Genomic DNA, 23847 nt, shown 5'->3' on the forward strand with positions numbered 1-23847 from the left:
GTGGAAGGATTGAGACCACAGCTGGGAAGGAAAAAAAGCACATGCAGACAACACTGCCCTCTAGGCATGACAGCAGAGATGAGTCATAACTGTCCCACCCTGCATGTACTGTATATGTCTAAGTGAATACAGTAAGTACCCTTATTCCTGAAGCGTGGCAGAGCCCTGGCCGCTTGGACCAACAGCAGGTCAGCGAAGAAGCTCCTCCTGTCCTCTGCTCCTGGAGGGCACAGCGTCACTACCTCCCCGTAGGTCCTCTGGAAAATACTTCTCACCTGTATTAAAAACAATCAGGGGTTCATAAGAATTCACTCACCACCACCACATATGTATTGCTATGCCTTACAATTACATTCCTTTCGTAATAAAAACGGACCATTAAAGCATAGAACAAGCAGCACAAAGGTCATGGCACCTAGCTAGACTTATGCTATGAATTAGCATAGCACAACGTTTAAAAAACAAAACAAAAAAAATTGCTTATTATCACTAAACTACGATGGCTGTGTGAGAGGTTTGTGTCACAGGTTGTGTTCTTTTTCTTAAGTTTTGTTCATAGGGCAGTACACTAAATCTTCTACTTTCAGTTTTTTGAATTTTAGCTCCCAGTAAAATTAATCAAATTTTGATAATACTTCAATTTCATGTCATACACCCACTCTATTGAACTGATTACTTCATTTTATGTTTGTCACACAACAGGCAGCGTGTGGCTGATGGTGCCTGTTTTCATCCGCCTCTACGTTAAGCTAAACCATGACTGATCACTGCAGAAACTTAGCATGCTGCTTAGAAGTTCAGGACTAAATGAACAGATGGAAATGTTTTATTTTCACATTACTCGCAACAGTGGTAAAAAGAAATTGTGTCTTCAGGCATTTCTATTAGAGACCAGATGCTACCTGGTCAAAGCAAGTCTTCCAAAACTTCATCAATGTTGCATCAAGTTTCACCTTTAGGATGCAATAGTTCACGGATTTGTGAGCCCAGATGTAAATGACTGAAAGTCTAAGCTTTCAGAAACTTGAGATAGGGACTGTGCAAAAGGTAAGTCTTGGTCTGTAGTACATCCAGTTCATATGCACAAGAGCACAACACAACCCTTGCAACAAAAGTACAAAATGTCAATGATACAAAAAGCACAACAAAAAGTTACAGTTGCGGAAACTATAAAATAGTCATATTATATTTGATAGGTTAATATACATTATACGCAGACAAATACTCAAGCCTTTTTCCTGCTACCTCAATTTCTGGTGTGCACCTTTACTGGGGCTGCAGGGAGGGCTTCAAAGATCTCAGTTCACTTCTGTGATGGAGCACAAGGCTGCTCCCGTCGGGAAGCCCTGTTGCTGACTATGTACCTACTTTCCACTTTATATCTCCCCCCCCCCAATCTGTCTTTCAGATCGATCCTCTCCCTTACCCATGACTTGTTTGTTCTCCCTTTCCCTCTGCATTGCCTTCTATTCTCTTTCTTATCCTTTCTCTCTCTCTCTCTCTGGATTTTGCACTCTCTTCCTCAGAATACAGGGGGGGGGAGGAATGGAATAAAAACGAGGAAGACAGTCTGGAAGACAGTCGGGGAGCCAGAGACAGCCATAGTGTATGTAGCACACAGCAGGCAATGATTCTCAGTATTATTCATCATGATAAAGGCTGCAGGGGTGTTGACACAGGATGGGTTAGCAGAAACATGTGGATAGAAGAATGCTTAAAAAAAAAAGAGGGAAGTGGTATAGAGGAGAGAGCTGAATGTACAAAGAAAATTGGGGATGTCTGGCTGGGAAAAGCAACTGTAAAAATAAACTGGACACCTGTTCTGCTAGGGTGATACATTCTTAACCACAGAAACAGACTTAAAAGCAACCTAAAAACATTTCTGTCAGACTGCATGACTCTGCCCTGTTACTACATCTATATCTTAATTTTCTGAAGAAAAAATCTCTCTCAATTTTCTGAAGAAAAAGCAGACGCTATACTGGTCTGGTCTGTCGTGGTGCTGGGGGGGGGTGGAGCCTGAAGGATGGTCATAAGCTTTGGGGTAGAGACCGAAGGAATGAGGTCACAGATATAAGCGGCCAAAAGGAGCTCAGAGTAGAACCTCTGCTCCTTTGAATTGAAAGGGGTCAGTTGCTGTGGTTCAGGCATCTGATTCAGATGCCTCCAAGTTGCATCCCTGTGGAGGTTTTCCCAGCATGTCCAACTGGGAGGAGACCAAAAGGGCACACTGGAGGGATTACATCCCGCCCCGCCTTGGGAATGCCTCGGCATCCCCCAAAATGAGTCGGGAGGATGTTGCCGGGGAGAAGGACGTGTGGACTACCCTGCCTAGCCTGATGCTACTGTGACCTCAACCCAGAAAATTGACAAATTATTTTTGTGCCGATTAGTGCACACCCTGGCATGCTATCGCTAACTGAATGTTTTACATCCACGGAGGAAAAATGACCAGTAAATCTTAAAAGTGCACTGCTCTAACACACTAGCCGTCGCTACTTCACCAGCCGACAGATTCTTCCACTCGGACAGCTAGTGTCGCAGTGTTTTTTTTTTCCTTCATGTTTGCACTACAATTCAGCACATTTAATACATATGTAACACAGGTATCATTGTGCATAATACATGTGATATGTCTTTAAGCTGTTATAAAACTATGTGAACTGTTGCACAGAGCCATGATCAAGGTTTTTGTGAAATCTCAGAAACATGTAATCTGCAGTGTGCTCGAACACAAGTTATCTGTGCTCTCAGTAAAGACTAGAGCTTATATATATATATATATATATATATATATATATATATAAAATTTCAAAATTAAAACTCTGCCTAAAGCTCATAAAAAAATATGCTAAATGCAAGCTATTTGAAATTGTGCGCTTTGAAGACATACTTGGTACAGTATCTGCTTTATCTCAGCATTGAAACCAGATTAATGATCCATTCATTATCAGGTCCTTATGGTAAAACGGCGGTGCAAGCATTCACATTCAGTTCATACCAATATAACACAGTGATGCGTCAAAATGCACATCCTAAACAGTGTCACAGCGTTAAATGTAAAGACTTGATAGGGTACCATCTCTCAGTTACTTCCCAATTAGAATCCCATGTTCTAGCAAGTTCCATCGGTCCTCCACCAAGAAGGAAGTCAATCTAAGCAAGAGTGAACGGCTGTTAAGGGAGGGAGGCTATGCAGTTGGACCCGAGCCTGTGGTGTCAGTTTTGGCTGGGGAGGCATGCTGCCTGCTCCCTGCTGAGGTTTGGAGCCGAGACAGCAGCTGTCACCGTGGTCTCTGTGCCAGAGAGTGAAACAACACTTTCAGAGATAGCCAAATCACTTAACCCTTGTGTTGTCTTCCCGTCAACCTTGGGAAAAAAAAACAACACTTTTTTTCTTTTTTCTTCAAGGTTTGTTTGTTTTTGCTTTTTCCAACGTTTTAAATTGTAAAATTTTTCTTCTACACATTTTCAGCGCTTATTTCTACGTCCCATTCTAGCAAAGGTCCAATTAATAGACAAGACAAAACAGCTTTACATGTACACAGCCTCAGCAAAATTCCACTCATTCAGCCAATAGTCTGAAAATCATACTTTCTCTAGAAAACCTGGTGTACGGTTTCAGTGAGACCAACTACTATATTCTATGTTCCCTTACAGACTTCCACATACAGTAGATTGATTGATATTTTTATTTACGTGTCATGCCACTAAGTGGCCCATCCCACACGGAATTACATGACACCAATACAACGGTAATTCATTTCACAGCTTCCAGTCCAATGTCCACACACAACATTCTCCACTTTGCACAAATGCTCATATCGTGCAGCACTACCACAGACACACAAAAAAAAAGAAAAACAGGGAATGTCACTTCCAGACAGAGAATCACCGATACAGTAGAGCTTGTAGTTACACAAGCATCCCATAGAAAATCACCAACAGCAGCAGTCATGTGGAGTTTGTATGTCCTCTATATAGGAGAAACTTAAAACCTGCTTGTAATCCATTGCAGTTAAGGTATTCTTTACAGTAAAGCTAAAAGACAGTCCATTTGATGCATTCACGTGGTCACAGGAAGCTTCAACATAAGAGACTTGAGAGTTCGATCCAAATAACCAGAATTCAACATTCATTGAACTAGCCTGGCATAGCCAGACTAACTCCCAAATGCGTATCAGTCTAGAACCTCTCAGTTCATTTTCGATTTCCAAGGGGTGTTACCAACGGTGCAGACCAAAATGCTTCTGGACACAACGGACAGCGCTGAGCGGCACAAATTGGGGCAGTGCTTGTTCTGTTTTGAAGCAGGTAAAACATGGGGGCCAGGTCACAAACTTTCTCAAATTACAGCTAAACGAATACACTTACAGAAACTGTTACTAGTTTGCAGGCGCGATTAAACGCAACCGAGTCTCTGGCTGAGACAACTTTGCTGCGCTACACACAGCTGAGAAACAGTTGGAAGAGCAAACCGCCACTCTACTTGACCGGGTAGAAGACATGGAAAATCGCTCTCGAAGGGCTAACCTCAGAATATTGAACGTCCCAGAAGACAGCGAGAAAGGCCAGTCTACTGCAAAATTTGTGTCCGAAATGCTTATGGAAGTGATGGGTGAAGGCGTCTTTGAAAAGCCCCCCGACCTGGAGCGGGCACATCGCTCTCTCGGCCAAAAGCCTCAGGAAGGTCGGCCTCCCCGTCCCTTGGTGATCTGCTTCCACCGGTTCCAGGAGAAGGAAAAGGTATTGCGGTGGGCCCGGAATCACGATGTGGAGTTTAAGGGATCCAGACTCAGGATCTACCCAGACTTGTCGGCGGGTCTGGCGAAGAAACGCGCTGCATTTAAAGACGTCAAACAGCTGCTGTATGAGAAGAACGTACGGTTCAGCTTGCTGTATCCTACACGCCTTCGAGTTCAATTTGAAAACCAAACGTTCATTTTCTCTTCACCGGAGGCGGCCCAGGAGTTTTATGACCGTCGTGTTGCTACGCGTGAGTAGCCCAGGCTACTATTTCAGAGGACTATCCTGAACTGTGGTCGTAATGTCTTCACGCAGCCAGGACACTGCATGTGAAATTACAATATCTTTGAAGGATTGTAGGATTGGGAATAGCCTAACAGAGATAGCAAGAAGGACTATTGGAAGTCCAACCACATTAAAGCTGCGGTTAGTCATAGTTCTCATTTGTTTTATAACAGGGATGGGTTGCCGGGTTATGTGTTTTTGTTACCTTTTTTTTTGGTTTTTCCTCTCCGTTCTTCACTCTTTTTCAGTCTCGTGGCTTCTTACAACGGTTTATTGCGTGCTTTACCACCCATATGGTTTGATAGACGACTTTTAGGCAATGTACGGCACAGAAAGTAGAAATATGTCAGGAGGGTCTGCAGTACGTTTCACTAGCTGGAATGTTAGAGGCATGAACGGACCAGTGAAAAGGGCCCGGATATTTTCACATTTGAAAAGACTGCACACCGAAATTAAAAAAATTAAAAAATTTTACAGGAAACACACCTCCGTGTTCAAGACCATATTTTGCTTAGGAAAGCTTGGGTAGGACAGAATCATTCCAACTTTAGCAGCAGAGCTAGGGGAACATCAATAATAATTCATAAAAAGGTATTATTTACTCCCTCAGAAATAATTTCAGATCCTCAAGGGCGTTATATTATGGTATCAGGTAGTCTATTTCACACCCCTGTGGTCTTAGTTTGCATTTATGCCCCCAACTGGGATGATGTCGACTTTTTCCAAGAAAATAATGACCTTATTGCCTGATTTAAACACGCATCATTTAATATTTGGGGGAGATATGAATTGTGTGATTGATACAGCTTTGGACCATTCAAATCCTAAAACTACACTCACATCAAAGATGTCCAGGACGCTCTCTAGCCTCATGTCTCATATAGGTGGTATAGACCCATGGAGATTTCTATACCCTAATAAAAAGAGAATTTTCTTGTTTTTCACATGTGCACCAGTCCTACTCTAGAATAGATTACTTTTTCATTGACAAACATCTTCTCCCTTCAATGAAATCTGTAGAGTATTCAGCTATTGTAGAGTCTGATCACGCACCCCTCATCCTTGACATTAACATTGTACTTAATTATCCCGCAAGGTCTTCTTGGAGGCTAAACACAGCATTACTTTTGGATACAAACTTTTGTCAGTACGTATCAAAAGCAATAGATGATTTCCTTTTATTTAATCAGACGGACTCTATGTCACCATCCATATTGTGGGAAACATTAAAAGTTGTACTAAGGGGACAAAATATCATTTTCAGCATCACGCAATAAAGAAAGAAGGCAAACATTTTGGAAAATGTATGATCAATACTCAAAGACCCCAACACCTGAGCTATACAAAGAGAAATTGAACCTTAAAGCACAATATGATTTATTGTCTATAGAAAAGACATTTTTCTACGAACATGGAGAGAAGGCAGGGCGTCTTCTGCATCCAGACTTATTCCTATTATTAGGAAAGGTCCTCAGGAAGTGACAATAGACCCCCAAGAAATCAACAGCACTTTCAAAAAATATTACTCAGAATTATACTCATCAGAATTTCCTCATGATACCTCTCATATGACAGAATTTACACAATTACACAAGACCAAAGTGAAAGCCTGGAAAGACCTCTAGATAAACAGGAAGTAGAGAACTCAATTAAAGATATGCAGAGCGGAAAGGCCCCAGAGGCAAAGATGCGATGGAGTGCAGCTCTTATAGGCCAATATCTTTGTTAAATGCAGAGAGATTTAAGATTATCTCAAAAGTTTTGGCCACTAGAACAAACTCTGTCATATCACATATAATTTCAATTGACCAGACAGGTTTTATGAGAGGGTGTCACTCATTCACCAACATCCGCAGACTCTTGAATGTAGTGCATTCTCCAGCGTCTGGGGTCGCACCAGAAGTGGTGGTGTCCCTTGACGCGGAGAAGGCTTTCAACAGGGTCGAATGGGGCTATCCCTTTTCCGTGCTGGGTAGATTTGGGTTTGGTCCAAAATTTGTTTCCTGGGTTCGACTATTGTATTCTTCTCCTAAGGCTGCAGTAGTCACTAATAAATTGTGTTCACAATATTTTTCTTTATCCAGAGGAACGCGTCAGGGTTGCCCTCTCAGTCCGTTGCTGTTCGTTCTAGCGATAGAACCCCTGTCAATAAAGCTTAGAGCCACACAGTCCATACACGGTATTAGCAGGATGGGAATGGAATATAACATTTCTTTGTATGCCGATGATCTCTTAATTTATATAACGGACCCGTTGTCGTCTACACCTGTAATTTTAAAGATTCTAGGAGACTTTAGTAGCTTTTCAGGGTATAAAATAAATTATTTAAAAAGCATGCGTTTCCCTGTCAATGAGAAGGTGCACCAAATACGAGATACAGACTTGCCCTTTCGTATATCAAAGTTAGGGTTTAAGTATTTGGGAATCCATGTCACCCCCTCTTTTTCTGGTTTGTTTGATGCGAACTTCACTCCAATACTTGAGAAACTAAAATCTGACCTCCAGTGATGGAGCACCATTTATTTATCTTTAGCCGGAAGAGTTAACTGCGTTAAAATGAATGTGCTGCCTCGATTTTTATACTTATTTCAAAGTCTTCCAGTTTTCCTTCCAAAAGTCTTTCATCCGAGCAACAGATAAGTTACTTTCAAATTTAAGGTAAAACTTCAAGGCTACGTAAAAAAAATCCTTTTGCCCTCCCAAATTTAATGATTTATTATTGGGCTGCAAATTTACAAAAAATTGTTTACTGGTTTCAATGTCCTGAAGCAGACTGGTGTAGTGCAGAGGCCAAGTTTTGTAAACTGGTGTCACTTGCTGCACTGATTACGTCAAAACTCCCCCTCTCCCCATGACGCTTCTCCTCCAGCCAGTAGTAAGTTCAACGCTTAGGATTTGGATACAATTTAGGCAAACATTCCATTTCTCTGATCTTTTCATACTCAGTCCTGTCTGTAATAATCATCTTTTTCCGGCTGCTAAAATGGACGATACTTTCAAACAGTGGGACAACATGGGCCTTTCTACATGTAAAGAGTTTTTCATAATAACGTCTCTCAGTTTCGCTGACTTGGTCAGTAAATTCAATATCACCAAGTCCAGTTTTTTCAGATATCTTCAGGTCCGTCATTTCATTCGGACACACGTCTCATCTTTTCCTCAATTACCGGAGTACTCTGACCTAGAGGATATACTGCAGACCCCTCTGACCTCAAGAGGCCAAATCTCTAACATATACAATTCAATTATGTCACTCTACAATATATCCATGGATCCTACCAAAGCAAAATGGGAAGAAGAGTTAGGGACAAATATATCAGATGCTGTATGGGACAGGGCTCTAAGCTGGGTGAATCGTTTGAATTTGATTCAGTTTAAGGTTCTTCACCGTATGCACTATAGTAAGGTTAAGCTGGCCAAAATATACTCTGACATGGATGTCATCTGTGACAGATGTAGAATGGACAGAGCAGAGTTACTTCACATGTTTTGGTCATGTTCCATGTTGAGAGTGTTCTGGGCATCAATATTTAAAGTCTTAAATGAAGCCTTTGGTTTGGGGTACAAGGGGGTGATTTTGTAATGTCCAATAATAAGGAAAGTGTTGTTGCTTTTGCAACCTTAATAGCACGACGGAGAATACTTATAGAATGGAAAGCATCTACACCACCAAAAGCCGCCACATGGCTTTCTGATATTATGATGTTTCTAAAAATAGAAAAAAATCAAATACTTAGAGGATCAACCAGAAAATTTTACAAACATTGGGGCCCTTTACTGGCTTACTTTGAAAGACTTACTACACTTCCCTCTTAATAACTGCTAAAAATGGTAAAGCACAATGATCACACTATTTGCTATCATGAGTAATAGAAAAAAGGTGTTTTTATCTTCTTCTTTTTTTTAAATTTTTTTTTTTTTTTATTTGTCTTCTTTGTTTGTTTTTGTCCTCTTTTCCTCGGCAAAAGGGTTTGTTGTGGGTGGGATGGGGTTAATAGAAAGATGTCTTGTTATAATTGGCATTGTAATGTTGCATTGTACATTGTATCATTGTATTACAGCTAAACGGCACACAAAAATGTGTTTCTGAAAACACACGCAACACACAAAAAACACACAACTCGCCCAACGTGAGATAAACGGTTGTGGTCTTCAGCTAGAAATGTGTTTGAATTTGGTGGGGGGAGGAGAATGTATCTGCCAAAGCATAGGAAAGATGAGCTGGCAGATTTGTCTGGCCAGGCTATCATTGAACAGCAGCCTTATCAAGACTAGTCAAGTAACTGCAACTGGGCAGTAGTCGATTTATTACTGCCAGTGTGACAGACAGTGGCACAGTGTGTGGTACAGGCATCATGGTTTGCTTTTAAACATAGCTTTAAAAATGAGCAAAGACTGGGTCTTCTTATGTAACTGTACAAAAGTAAAGAAAAGTGCTAATTAACAACTGATTAACAAGTGTAATGATGCAATCCTACTACAAACTGGCAAGACATTCAAATGGGGGAAAAACACAAAGAAGAAAGCCAACATAGCCTCAGGACAGTCTTGATATCCTCATGCTGGGCACCCCATCATGAGCTTCCCAATTTTCCAGGCTGCCTGGCTATGTGTTCGTGACCAAAGAAAAGAAATTTGATGAAAAAAGTAATTGTCAAACCTACATTGTTTCAGTCATCTTGTATGTAATGAAAGTATTCTACCATGTGACACTGCGGCTGAATGGTGTGCGGGGGGTGCGATTACTTCCATTTACATACTTAACACAGCATGTTCATCAACAAATATGGCGGAGTTAAGTGAAGTTAAGCCTCAAAGAATGTAAAGAATTACAGGGAACTATGAATCACACAATATACAAAGAAACGGGGAATGGTGAGCAACAAAGATAGAAAGACGCAAAGTGGCAACTGGAACTACTGAGGTTAAAAAAGAGCTTTGGCCTCAGTGGGTGTTAACAGCACAGGAACCTCAGTTCTAATGAGTCAACTACTAAGAAAGAATCATCCCGAGAGCCTCGCTCCCCTTGGACCATAGACAGGGTTGAGGTCTTGCCAAAACAGCAGAGACACACACACACGCACACACAAAGCGTGTCCTGAGGTGAAGACATGGGGCAGCAAACCTAATTAAAGCCTTTTATCGTCTGACTAGAGAGGACCCTCCTTATATTTCTCGTCTCTTTTTTTTTTTTCTTCCACCATTTCCCCTTACTCTAACACACCCTTACTTACAGTCTAACCCACAACGGGTGGTCTGACTCTGCTTTGGCTTTCAGAAAGAGAATAATAAATCCAAGAGGAAGGATGAAGGAGCAGGGGTGGGGATACCCATGGTGAAAAGTGGGCAGTGGGATAAATGAAAAGAAAAGGGAGATCGAGCCAAAGTAGATAAAAAAAAACTCTGTGGGATGCCCTTAAATGTGACACCCTGTGTGTGTCTGCACTAGCGCTCCTGAGTATGAGAGAAAGAAAAAGAAACCTTGTGAATCATACTTTAGCCTCCAATGCCATATAAAAAAAAAAGACATCAGGGCAACACTCTCCTCTCTCACGTAATAGAAGCGAATTCCATCAACGGCAATATGTAATCACCAAAAAAAAAAAAAAAAACACACATGGGGCAGGCCTCCAGGTAAATCGGAAAATGTCAGCTCAGTGTTCCTACCTCGTCTGACAGCTGGGAGTAGTGGGTCTCAGCAGTGGCGAGGATAAGGACAGGGCTGAAAGAGGGCACGTCGTGCAGCAGGGTGAGGAAGGTGCTCTTCACAGTGTCACTCACTATCTCCCACCACTCTGAGATATGTGGCATGAACACCACACTGGGCACGCTCCGGCGGGCCTCACGGAAAACCTGCAACCACACAGTTAGGTCAAGCACACATTGCTTAAATCCGAATAAAAAAAAAAAGGAAAAGTTATTGTACAAAACATTAAACCATAAAGCCAGTAAGTTGCTTACTCTCTCCAGATTTAAACCACCTGTGCAACAGATGGCCTCGTGTGGGTGTGGATCTGCATCTGTGTGTGTGTGTGTGTGTGTGTGTGTGCGCGCGCGCTACCTGAGCACAGGACTCCTCTGGCGTCTTAGCGCTGACGGAGTAGAGAGTGGGCAAATCCAGGAGGTGCACTGGCAGCTTGTCCAGGTGGTGCAGCAAGGCAGGGGCCAAGTGGGAACTCTGTCCTGAGCCCGGGGGCCCGGTCAGCAACAGACGAGGCCGGTAGGCCGTCGGCTGTTGGAGGGCAGAGCTAGACGCAGAAGGAGTTCATAGTAAGCATAGTATCTAACACCTTTTGATCACTGACCAGCAGTCATACGGTCATTGAAACAGGATTGCCACAGCAGAGGCCGTATCATATTTCAGATTAGGTTTGTTCCCTTGCTTCAGTAAAATAATGTTGAAGCGTAAAGCTACAGTTGATTCTAACTCAACAACCTTGAAAGTGCTTCACTATCAATGCATTTTTAAAATGGTAAAAGCAGTATACTGTAGGCCTTTTCTGTGAAACCACTTCAGTACATGTTGACACTAGCAAAATTCTAGTTTCTGTCAGCTTGAACCATTTCAAGGATATAGAATATATTACACCTCTGACCAAAATGAGAGCAATCAGAATACAATGAAGAACAATGAGCTCTTTGAACTGCATTGAAGACAACCTTACGCTCAAGTGATGCAGTTTAACGGAAAGAAAAAGAGAGAGAATGAGCCACACAACAGTTAAGTGGTTAGATAAAGAGTCGCAGTCTCTAACTTCCACCATATTATGTAAGAGCCTTCCTGTGTCATAGGACATACACAGAGCCCACAGCATGGGTTCTGCATGCTGCAGCACCACAGTGCGGTTTGTAAGGTCTACACACAATACCTGTACTTCTGTGTGTTTTGCAAGTATTAGATGAGCCAAACGTGATGCGAATCTCTGTTCTCATCTCACTCTAACATTCTCCTATAGGTTATGTGGCAATTTGATAACCAAACCCTGGCTTTAGGAGCACTCTGATTAAGGCAGAGATCATATTGGCATTAAGTGCAGTAAGTTTGGTGCCCATCCAAAAAAGCCTGTCTATATCTATACAGCTACACATTTGCCTTGAGGTTTTTCCTTTCGTATGCCCACCACTATAGTAGAAAAAAAAGTTTGAGCCTTCTGTTGGACCTAAAAACTAGAGGCTTGATAGCAGCTTAATATGGTTCAAGTAAAAGAAAAGTCATCCCGTTCATTCACCTCTCTCCATTTCTGAATGTAAAACAGCAACTGCGAGTTTTGTCTTATCACTTTCATCCTCTCCTCTGATCTAGCTCGTTTGTCTTCACAACTGAGCATTTTGTACAAGTGCTGCCTGTGGAGCCAGTATTTGCTGTTCGTTCCTCTTATTATACAATCCAACGTTTTTGTTCTTTTATTGTAAATTAATGTTTTCTATCTTAATTAAGAGGTTTTCTGCTACGAGAAAGAAAACTGTTCTTCTAAGCACACTATATCTATTAGATAACACTATGACAACCAGTAACTCTGTATCAGGATCAATGTTTGAAAATTAAATATATGTTCTGTGTATGCTTGGTATCTTGGCTTTTTGTCTTCAAAATTCTAGACCTGACAGAAAATCTATATCAAATATTAATTTTCAATCTCATATAATCATAGAAATACATTCCTGTGTTTGTTTTTAGTAGTATAATTAGATACCAATGTCTCAGCACTTAAACTAAATGTACTCTTTTACACTTGGCAACTTTATCACCTGGTGCCCATGAAAACTGTCTTTTTTTTTTTCTTTTTTTTTACTGATGTACTCACGAGGAGAAATGGAGGAAGGGTCTGTGCGTTGCAGAAGAGGAGTGCTGACTCTTTGGGGATGCAGCAGGCTGGACTTCATAGATGGAAGCAGAGCGTTCTTCATTGTCATCATCACTGTACACGTCCTCTTCAAGCAGTTGATTGTCAGCGCCTAGCACAGAGAAAAACACTGCTTATACAGCCATGCATAATAAGTAGCAACTCACTTTAGGACAATTAAAGTCCTAAATGGAATGGCAAATGCACTTAAAAGTTTGTTTCTAGAAAGTTGAATCCTCAAAGCAGCCCTATCACTGCCATTAATGCGGTCACTTCACAGAAAAAGTGAGAATAAAATAAGAGAGCTGGCTTATTAGGCGAGATGTAATGGGCATTTAAAGCAATACAGCACTCTGGGTAACTCATGTCGTTATTGGGTGCAACTCCCGTAAGCAATCTCCCACTGGTCAAGTGCTGCATTGTGGATAATCTGCTGTAAACACTTTTGGTGACTGGAGTGGGAGTGGAGGTATTGAAGTGCAAGCAGAATGACTGGTTATCCAATCTCTGCGCTGTCACCTCTGCATTCTCAGGGGGAATGTTTCATCACACACTCCGTGAGTATGTTTAGTGTGTGAGGGTTATACAAAGCACTTTGGTAATGAGGTGGGGGGGGGCAAATAATCAAATAGTACAACGAGCCAAGAGGGAAAGCACACTAACAAGCAAGACAGGTGGCAAGGGAGAAGGGAGCAAGAGTCAAAGTGGGAGACGCAACAACAAGGAGTAGGAAAGTGAAAACAAATGAAACCATGGGCACCTGGGTCCCAGATCCCTACCGTGTGTGCTGTCCCTGTCAGTACACTGAGCGTGGGGGAAGACTCGGAGCAGAGCTTTCAGCAACAAGGAGAAAGAGCTGGCCAGCAGGGGCCTGAGGGTGGGGGACAGGGCTCGGCCAGGGGGAGCCAGGGCCCTCTGGGAAGCAGGGACGATTGTCCTCATGGCCTTGCTGAAGTCGCCAGGCCCCAGGACGATGGAGCCGACATCCAGCTTCAGTTTGACGCTGCTGCCATAGATCTGGGGGTAGCGGCGGCGCAGCGCCGCCAAGGCTGTCTCTGTGCAAAGTGCTTTGATGTCAGCACCGCAGTAGCCTGGGACCAAGCCAGAAACACAAAGCTGGGTTATTCATTTGTTTGCCCACTTTTGTTTTTTTGGCTTTATCGAGGTTGTTTATGAATGGCACAGGGAACATGAATGTCAGCGGGGTTAAAATCGAGACAAATTTTCAAAAATGCTATGTTGATACTGCTTGGTGAAGATTCTAGGTTCTGTGTGCTTTACAGGTCCACATTAGCCAATGCTAATTTGAACTGATACTTGTATAGCAAATACGGCATGCATTTTTTATCCACAGGTGTCACTCTTACCGACACATTTTTCTGCAAGTTCATCTACAAATGGCTCAGCCAATTTGGGATTCCAGTCCCGTGTGTGAATCTCCAAGATGTGCTTTCTGGCCTTTGGGTGGACAACAGGAAAAGAGACACAAAGAAAGACATCAATAGAGTTAACAGATGAGGGGGGCACAAGTCCTGTGTAGCCTAACAAGAACAACAATGTATTTGAGGTGTCATTTAAATAGTAGGTTGCTTAAGACAGGATCAAAGAATTAAAAGGCACGTCACATATACTGAGAAATAAAACATCACATCAGAAATGTAATTAAAACCACATTTTACTCACCTTTACTCTATCTAGATCTGACAACAGCAAGAGAAAGATCAAAAAGGAATCAAGTGCATAAGTGAGCACAACAGAAGGGATTGCAATACACCCTTTATTTCATCGCTGCTACAGGACTCGGCTTTGATGGGCCGACATTAAGAACAAAGAGGTCTTTGTCGCAAGTCAAGAGAAACAGTTTTCATCATCTTTCATCACATCTCCCTTTCTATTTAAAAAACACATCTGAGACAGATTTCACGCAAGTTTCTATCTTGGGCAATACCAGGAGGGAGCTGAACTTGAATGTGTAGAGAGGAGTACGTGTATTTGCACAAGAGCGAGGTTTTTGATCAGTCAGCTCACTAACGGCCTGCAGATTACCAACGATCCCACTGTGTGGACAAAGTATGCAAGGCAACCCACATTAGACAGGCTCGATGGAGAGGAGTCACCTACATTGAGCTATTTACCAGATTTTACTGTCACTTGACACTTTTTTTTTTGTGCCTAGCAGGGGGGAAAAAAAACAGGTCTCCCTGAGTGCAAGATTAAAGCAATCAGATCTGCATAGCAATATTTTTTCTAAAATTTTCCATAAACCGAATGAGCATCTGCTTTGCCACTTGCTTGTTGTAACAAAACATCCAAAAGTGAGAGAAAGAAGAAAAAAAAAAAAAAAAAAACAGTTTGAGGAGACTCTTAATAGCCAGGGGGCTGCATGTACTAATTTCATCGCACGACTCTTGTGAGTAAAATGCCAATTACTTCTGCATTAAATTGTGTCTCCAGCTGGGTGTGCCTATGGGTACAGCATTGTATGTACAGTGAAGTGCTCCGTATACAGAAAATTGCATTCTGTCATCTCCCAGTTGGCCAGGAGATACAGATTCTGTGGTGCAACAATATCTTAAGTAATACTGCCACTGTACATCTTGGAATTCTATGTGTGATATGCAATGTTTTAGATATACTAATGAAAAGATCATGCTTCTGCAATGGAAAACATATCTGCTGAAAATCATCCCTGCACAATGTGTACAGTTGTGTCAATCAATATGTGTCCACTGTACACGATATTGATGCGTCACTCGGTCTCACCTTCTTGTCGGGCAGGTTGAACAGAAACTCCCGGTCAAAGCGTCCAGGCCTCCTGAGTGCCGGGTCGATAGAGTCAAGTCTGTTTGTAGCACCGATGACCACTATCTCCCCACGACTGTCCAAGCCGTCCATCAAGGCCAGCAGAGTGGACACAATAGAACTGGACAGAGGGAAGGAGGTGGGGAGACAGAGTGTAAGTATACATGCAGACATTTAGAGCCCAAATACTTATTGAGATTGAGAAAATATGACAAGGCTCAAGAGTAGGGGTGGTACGGTTCACAAAACCCACGGTTCGGTTCGTATCACGCTTTTAGGTTCTGTACGGTTCTTGTTATTTTTTCTTTTAATCTTTAACACTCCAGAAATACACTTCAGCATATGATACATAGCTAAAATGAGCATATTAAATGCATGTATGCACAATACACGCACACAGTGGCAGTTCTATCTATTGTTTTATTTCCGCTGTCATCATAGGTAACGTGAAATCCAAAATGTTCCCACACACCAGACTATATACACACGACGCTGGCGCATCCTCCAACTCCGGGCAGCCTTCCTCATCTCTCCCACTTGACATCTCTGCATGTGACGTGACCTGCAGCAGCAGCAGCAGCAGCAGCAGCACTCCACACTCCACTTGAGCGGTCGGCTCGGCGCCTCTCAAAATCTGACGAAAATCTTTTAAACTGACCTTTGTCGATCAAAAAAAAACAAAAAAAAAAACAGACTGTATGGCCTATTTCTCGCTTAAAATGTTTTCAGAAACACGTTTCGGTGAACTGTTTTTGTAAAATACGAGATCGTATTCAGAACGAGACGCCATTAGAGTCCGTTTTGAAATTCGGGAGCAGCAAGAACCGCGTGACGCGTTCGTCCAATCAGCTGCCATGTGTTGCGTTCGTCACGCTCATCCCCCTCGTCGTTTCCAGTAAGTGTTTTAACAAAGGTGTATAAAGTGGGCACTACGGCAGTAAGTGGTTAGTGCACATTAACAGTGTACTGACGAACCGTGCGACGCACACACGCTCCGAACCGAGACAAGCGAACCGAGCGGTTCGGATGTTTTTTCATGAACCGTACCACCCCTACTCAAGAGCCAGTAGGGACCAAATAAATAAGACATTATTTCTGCAAAGAGAACACAGACGGGGTCTATCAAACACACATATTGAACAAAACCGTGTGGGGCAAAAAATATCTGTCCATTTCTTATTATATGTCTATGTCTGTGTTGAGTAGAGCTCCATGTATGCATTAACCCAGCATGGCAGAAAGAGAACATCTATAAACTCAAGTTTTGAATAAACTTTGGTCCAGAATTACATTTCACAGTAACAAATATTCCATTTTTTGGATGGCAACCATTTCCACAAAGATCAACTGCAAGCTGCGTTTGTATGATAGGACTCTTCCTCGCCTGCAGTTCATATTGAAACGGTCTAAATCGGAAATAAAAATTGTTGTGGATTTCCAATTTCCATTGCTGTGGCTACTCAACACCAAATAATCAAACTCTGAAGCACCCAAATCCTGCCAAAATCAAAGCTGCAGTGCCAGTAAGTTCCAACCTGCAGTTTAAGAAAACCTGCACCACCTATTGGCAAGGAAAGTAACAGCAGCAGCAGTTTAGACCTGCAAATGCACACATGCCAATGTTGCAACTATGACACTTTCACCACTGCACGTCACATCTGTTGGGTACAGATAAGGTTTGTTTTTGTTTTTTTTGTTGTTTTTTTAAATTAGCCTTACCTGTGTATCTGGTCTTGCCTGCTGGAGCGAACAGGAGCCAAACCATCAATCTCATCAAAGAAAATGATGGATGGCCTCATCAGGTAAGCCTGATCAAAAGCATACACAAGGTCAAACCAGGAAAAGAAAAATCTGCCTCTCGTTGAAAAGAACAAGCAAAAAATAAAAAAACATTTAAGCGAGCTGGGTTCAGTTTACTTAAATTTCCTCCAAAAAAGTGAAAAGCAATGTGACAATATTAAGTTGCAACAGGTAGACTGAAAATCTTCTCCCAGCAGCCACCAGTTTTCCATTTCCATTCCGAAGTCAATTCAGGTCAAGCGACTGAAGCTGTGGTTACAACCAGCGTGCTGCCTCCGTGTCTCACCTGGTCAAAGAGCAGGCGTAGCTGGCGTTCCGATTCGCCGACCCACTTGCTGAGGCAGTCGGCTCCCTTCCTCATGAAGAAGGAAACTTTTCTGTCTCCCTGGCTACACTCATTGGCAAGCGCCCGTGCTACCAGGGTCTTTCCTGTACCCGGGGGGCCGTAGAACAAACACCCTCTTAAAAAAAAAAAAAAGGGAAGGGAGAGGAAATGGAAACCGTTGTTTATTTCATAATAGCAAAAGGAAGGCACTTTATCATCTTGCATCTGTGTAAGTAAAACCACTCATGAAAGTGGACAGCGTGTCTGCGATCAGATTTTAACGTAGTCGGTTTTTACATCAGACTTAATACAACAAAGTTCCAAACCAAGAAAAGGCGACCTTTCTGAAATAAACGCACGTATTCACATCGTAGTTCTTCTCACCTGGGAGGCTGAATCTTAAACTTCTCAAAGATCTCGGGATAAAGCAGTGGGAACACGACCATCTCCTTTAGTGACTGGATGTGATTACTGAGGCCACCCACATTGTCAAATTTCACCTGAGGAGAAAAACACACATTTGAAAACTGAAGATCTCCATTCATGGAGTAAACTGGCTCAAAAAAACCTGGACTAAAACTATGCTGCTTTACAGTTTTTTTTTTTTTATATTTACTGACGTTTCCACTCACTGAGCTATCAAGGTTCATGGGATCCACATCAGCCAAGCTGGCACCCACTTTCACCCGATCACGCAGCACCCCACTAGCCAGGTCTTCTGACGCCAGGTTCATGGGCAAACATCTGTGGGGGGGGAATAGGATTGACATGTATGTTAACAGTCCTGGATCTTCATTATTTTATAATCAGAAAAAGTGTTTTCGATCATAGCAAAAGTAAAAGTAAGGTAGAAGAAAGAAAGCAGCAGTCATCACCTGTTCCTGGCCCGGGTCATGCTTTTGCTTTTCCTCCGCTCAAACCGCTCTTCATCAGAAGACGAGGTGGTGTCACTGCTGTGAATGGCATGTTTCTTCACTCTGGAGAAGTGTGACAATCTACATTCAGTTTTACACTATTACACAGTAATATTCCTGAATCAGCGGAGGCCAATGGGGAGTGTAAAAACCTTTTTATAACCACAGCTCAGTTCATTAGTCAGGGTAGTGAAAATGCTGCATAGGAGTCACACATTGTGACGCATTTAGCACCAGATTTGACACAAATTTCTACCAACCTTATATGGCTTCTTCTTGCTGGGGATCTGTGGGTGTCAAAAAGTGAGGGGTTGCTCTGTTTTCTATTCACAGGCTCTGAGAAAGCAAACACAAAGTGACCAGTTGTCACACACCAAACCTCTAAACCGTTTCAAACAGGATTACACTGAGAGGAAATCATTAAATAAATGGACAATGTTCCTAACACAGCAAGAAGAAAACATACATGTGTATGTAATATATATATATATCGGTTTGATCAGCAATTACCAATAGGTGGTGCCTCATATCTCTGCACCGTCTTCCGCTGCCTCAGATTGTACGGCCTGTCATTTTCCTCTCCTGCCTCTTCTGCTTCATCCCCTTCGTCGTCTTCATCCTCTGCATCCTCCTCTTCCTCGCCGTGAGAATCTGAAAGTCAAAAATGTCCTTTTGAAAATTTCACATAGTACCAAATTTGAGCGTTTAAAAGATTCCCCCAAAGTACACTAAGCAATCGACTGTAGATGTTTTTTTTTTGTTTTTTTTAATCATTTGATGAATTAAGCTGAGGTGATGAATCAAGCTGAGGTGGTTCGTTACGTTTTCATGAGCTCTCTCGCTCCACTGATTCATAAGTACAACATTAGCAGGAACCTGACCTTCCGTCCCTTCCTCCTCTTCATCCTCCTGCTCCGTCTTGCTCATGACCTTGTGGTGTGTAGGCATGCTGAAAGTGCCCCTGCGCATGGATTTTCTGCGCTTCACCCGAGAATACATGTCCATGTTTTCCTAGAAAATACAGGGCCACTTATATAATATATATATCTCATTAGGCAATTGTATTGTACTTTTATAGCTCTGGGTTGTGTGTTACAGCAGGGCCACACTCACCTCCTCAGTGTCTCTAGTCCACATGCGAAGTCGCTCCACCTCACGGTTCTGCCTGATGCTGCTGATGTTGTCCATCTCCTGAAGGACAGCCTCAGCAGTGCTGCACGCACACGCACACGCACGCACACACACACACACAGGTAAACCATTCTTGTCTCACTGAGGTATATGATCTACAGTGCAGTTTTGGACAGTGACGTTTTTCTTATCCTTATTTTAAAGAATGACTATCATGGTAAAGTGCTGACATTCATCTCTAATTGGAGGACTTGTAGCCCTTACTTGACTGCTGCACTGACGACGTACCAATTTCTAAATCCAAGTACTGATTGAGCTGTATATACTGTAGGTAGGCTTTGTGAAGGAAGCAGACCTGGACAACATGGCAAATACAATTTAATTTAAAAAAAAGAAAGAAAGCTCTTTGGATTTCTCATACTTTTCTCAAGTATAAAGAAGTCCAATTCCATACAGTATGTTCCAAGATGAATAAAGTATGCTCCAACCAATAAAGTCAGTTCCATTTACTGTTGTGTTAGAAGCGATGTTGCAAAGAAAGGTGTCAGTTGTGTGACTGCTAAGCTACCTGTTGACCAGCTGGTCAAACAGCAGGCTCTGATTGAGGTGTTCAAACTGGCTCTTCTTCACCCGGCAGCTCCTCTTCAGCTCCACATGGCCATTCATGCGAGAGTGATCTCCCCCTCCACTCTCTTCATTCCGGTGACTCATATGGGCTGCAGCATCAACAAAAATGTAATGAGACCCATTATTTCATTGTATGCCTCTTAAAGCATATGTTCAATGTATGACTCTAAAAAGAAAAAAAGGGACAAATAAAAAATAATTGCATTACCGTGTCCATTTTGCATTATGCGAGAGGACAACCTAGAAATAAAACAAAACAAGTGAAAATACGTATGCACAGAAAACTACAATTAATCTCACATAATGTTGTCCGAGTGCTCATGTTTAAGTCTGTCCGTTTACGGTTTACCCGATTACAATACATGACATGAGAAGAATGAGATCTGACTCAACAGCCAGACAGCAAATAGGCGTGTAGAGATTAACTCTTGCTTATTTTAACTTTGGACAGACAACTTTGTCTTAACAAATCATTATATTTCTGCCAAAGTAAATGTAGTAAATAATGTACTGGCCTATCAGTGTGCTGCACAATATTACTATTGAGAGATACTCATGACTGAAACCAAGGCCAGCAACTGACCTGGTGTGGTAGGTGGGAATTTCCCAGCTGACCCTCTGGCCCTTGGTCTGAGGGGATGGGGAGGTATCACTGGAGCTGGGCTCGGAGGCAGTCTGGCGCCGCATCCGCTTGGAAGGAGGAGCCCGCCGCGGACTGCTTGGACTGCTCACATCACTACTGGGTTCTTTCTGTTGAACAAACAAACAACCACGCCAATTTTAGGAGAGAAGGGAGGAGAGAATGCAAAATGACAAACAATCAGAACAAGCAGGCAACAGAGAAAGAGAATGCCTCATATCGTGACAGCCTTTCACAATTATCTGCATAAACCATTCACCCCATCAAGATTGTATGAAGCCAGAATATTAAGACAATAACAGGCAAGCATGAGTAAAAAAATCAAATCCATGACAACATAAAAGAAGAAAGCTAGTACTTCAAATGGCAAACCCAGAATAGAGTACTATGACGAGACAAGACACCTTGTACCCAACTCCTTAATGTATTCCCCAAATCACAACAGAGCACCAACCAGACATATGCCCTTGATGCTCACGCCCTTCACAGCTTAACTTCCCTGCTGATATGAGAGCATATCTCACTGTTGTCATAGGCAACTGTCTGCAATGTCTGCAGAGGGGTTTGTCTGACTGTCTGACTGACTGGATAGATGAAGTGAAAAGTGCATAATGTACAAACAGTGAACAAATGCACAGTTGTGGCCTGCTGGGTGCACCTTGAAATCATTCCTCATTTAAATCATTTTCCAAACATTGTCATAACCGATGGTCAGATTTAGCAACGAGTTTTTGGACAAGGTCTTCACACAGGACACCAAGCGAAAATGGTTGGGAGTTTAGTGCACAAAACCTCAATTTTCTTCTTCAGAAAAATCTGAATTCTTGGAAATAACATTGTGAATGTTTAGGTGAATCACTCAAATGAATTTTAAGTCACAGATCACATTACCGTGTGTCATGATCAGTTAGCCTGGCTTGCGACCCACAGCCGGGAATGACTCGAATTACTTGCAACATAATTCAACAAAGTATAAAGCCTCGCCAAACAGCCCATTAAAACTCAAGAATGTGCTAATGACTATGAATACATTAGGAGATAAGTGAATTACTTTGTTCGTCTGTGTTAAATGCTATAATAATCGTAAATAATGCGGAAACACAGAGCCTCTTGCCTTGCATAATCTCAATGTTTACATTTTGAGACAAAGACTGACAGCTTGTAGGTCAGCCGATCAGAGTACAAACATAAGCTATTAATTTAGTGTACATTTCGAATAAGCTGAAAAATAGCATTCTGTATAACGTTATATCAGTGCGTTTAAAACGTTTACTGTACATAAATGCTGCGTAAGGGCATTTGCAGAAGAAAGTTCAATAAGTTCAGACTTGCTAAATACGGGACTTGAGTCAGCCAACTGTTTTGAACCTGGGACTCCCTTCCCCCACTGTAAACTAGCTGTCGGGCTAGCTATAACCTACAAACGCTAGCTTAACTAAAGCTTTATCTTAAATAATCAAGCTAATACTTCCAGGACGGCGACATGAAGTAATGATAATAGCCTCATGTCAAAATCCCAGTTGTCGTTATTAAGAGGGCTAATTTGTGGAGACAAATGTGAAACAAGTCAGCCGGGTAAAATTGCCAAACACAAAGGGAACTCAACTTGGGGCTAGCCAGGAGTTAACATCGCTAGCTTGAAATTTGACAGTTGTGCAATACGTTCAGTGTAAATGACACGCGTATGAATTGCTGCATTAAAGTCTTTTATTGTGTATCTGCTTGACTGAGTGGGTGTCAACTTCAACAATGCTCGTAGTTTGCTGTGAATTATACATTATGTAGAGCACCTTGAGGCCACAGCTACAGCTAGCTACCTAACCAACTAGCACAGCCAGCTAGCTAGCTGACCGGCAAAGAAAAGAAACCGGCTTACATGTTCATCAGAGTTTCGCTCGGTTCTCGACGACGATCTAGTCCTCGAGGAGATGAAGGGACCGCTCCCCGACCGTGAGCTTTTCCTTGTGTTCACCATGTTTTTTCCTTTTGTCTGCCCTTACTGAATCTCCCTAGCCAGCTCCAAACACTGCCTCAGTGAGCGCAGCATCGAGGCGCCATTTCTCTCTCTCTCCCTCTCTCTCCCTGTCTATCTCTCTCTCTCCCTCCCTCCCTCCCCCTCTCTCTCTCTCCCTCTCTCTCTCTCTCTCTCTCTCTCTCAAGTAGATGTGGGTCTGTTTGGCAGGTGCATTCATTTTTGCTGACTGGACTAATACTACAAAAAACTAGCCTAACTTAGTTATCATGTAGATACTAAACAAATATAACTAAAATGCCTTAATAACCAATATAAACAATTGTGTTGTGTTGTTACGGGTTATAAATTATAACGTGCAATTTACAGTAGTAATATTAAACATTACAGTGAACAGTACAGACTTCCATAAAGTCGCGTCACTAAGTAGGCCTACTGAAGCACGGTGAGTCCCTATAAAGGAATATTAAAGGAAACAACTTCAGAAAAAGAACATATATAATGCTTTTAAACCTGAGTACACCGTGTACCCCTCAGATAATTACCAGGGACTCGTTTGAAGCTGGCAGAAACCAGATGGAAGTGGGCAGCTTCCAATTTATTTGAAAAAAGTTACCATTTCACAAATTGCGTAGGCTATTACAATTCACTCTCCTTTCTACAAAAGTTGTGAAAGTTAATATCAAAACAGACATGTACAACCTGGACTGGAGTCATTGCTCCAGAATATTAAAAACAATATTATCCTACCTAAAAAAGAT

The 23847-nt window shown here is 42.2% G+C and overlaps 1 protein-coding gene across 2 annotated transcripts in view; it reads right to left on the reverse strand.

The window, feature by feature from the left end:
- The window catches only part of atad2b (ATPase family AAA domain containing 2B), a 71059-nt gene extending 47860 nt beyond the window's left edge, over positions 1 to 23199 (reverse strand). Inside the window, exons 1-20 of one of the 2 annotated variants that reach the window (XM_078274164.1) lie at positions 22991 to 23199; positions 21058 to 21224; positions 20683 to 20714; positions 20416 to 20563; positions 19830 to 19929; positions 19598 to 19727; positions 19227 to 19367; positions 18977 to 19052; positions 18678 to 18779; positions 18435 to 18546; positions 18187 to 18302; positions 17764 to 17938; positions 17397 to 17485; positions 15639 to 15798; positions 14243 to 14333; positions 13655 to 13966; positions 12837 to 12987; positions 11093 to 11279; positions 10699 to 10884; positions 140 to 275 (exon numbers count right to left, since the gene is read on the reverse strand). In XM_078274164.1, coding sequence (XP_078130290.1) covers positions 140 to 275; positions 10699 to 10884; positions 11093 to 11279; positions 12837 to 12987; positions 13655 to 13966; positions 14243 to 14333; positions 15639 to 15798; positions 17397 to 17485; positions 17764 to 17938; positions 18187 to 18302; positions 18435 to 18546; positions 18678 to 18779; positions 18977 to 19052; positions 19227 to 19367; positions 19598 to 19727; positions 19830 to 19929; positions 20416 to 20563; positions 20683 to 20714; positions 21058 to 21224; positions 22991 to 23089 — 2710 coding nt within the window. In that variant the 5' untranslated portion in view covers positions 23090 to 23199. Of the gene's footprint in view, positions 1 to 139; positions 276 to 10698; positions 10885 to 11092; positions 11280 to 12836; positions 12988 to 13654; positions 13967 to 14242; positions 14334 to 15638; positions 15799 to 17396; positions 17486 to 17763; positions 17939 to 18186; positions 18303 to 18422; positions 18547 to 18677; positions 18780 to 18976; positions 19053 to 19226; positions 19368 to 19597; positions 19728 to 19829; positions 19930 to 20415; positions 20564 to 20682; positions 20715 to 21057; positions 21225 to 22990 lie in introns of both variants that reach the window. The other variant, XM_078274163.1, reaches the window with a different exon arrangement.
- Between the last annotated feature and the right edge of the window lie 648 nt (positions 23200 to 23847).

The sequence above is a fragment of the Sander vitreus genome, chromosome 18, assembly GCF_031162955.1.
Source record: "Sander vitreus isolate 19-12246 chromosome 18, sanVit1, whole genome shotgun sequence".
Taxonomy (NCBI): Eukaryota; Metazoa; Chordata; class Actinopteri; order Perciformes; family Percidae; genus Sander; species Sander vitreus.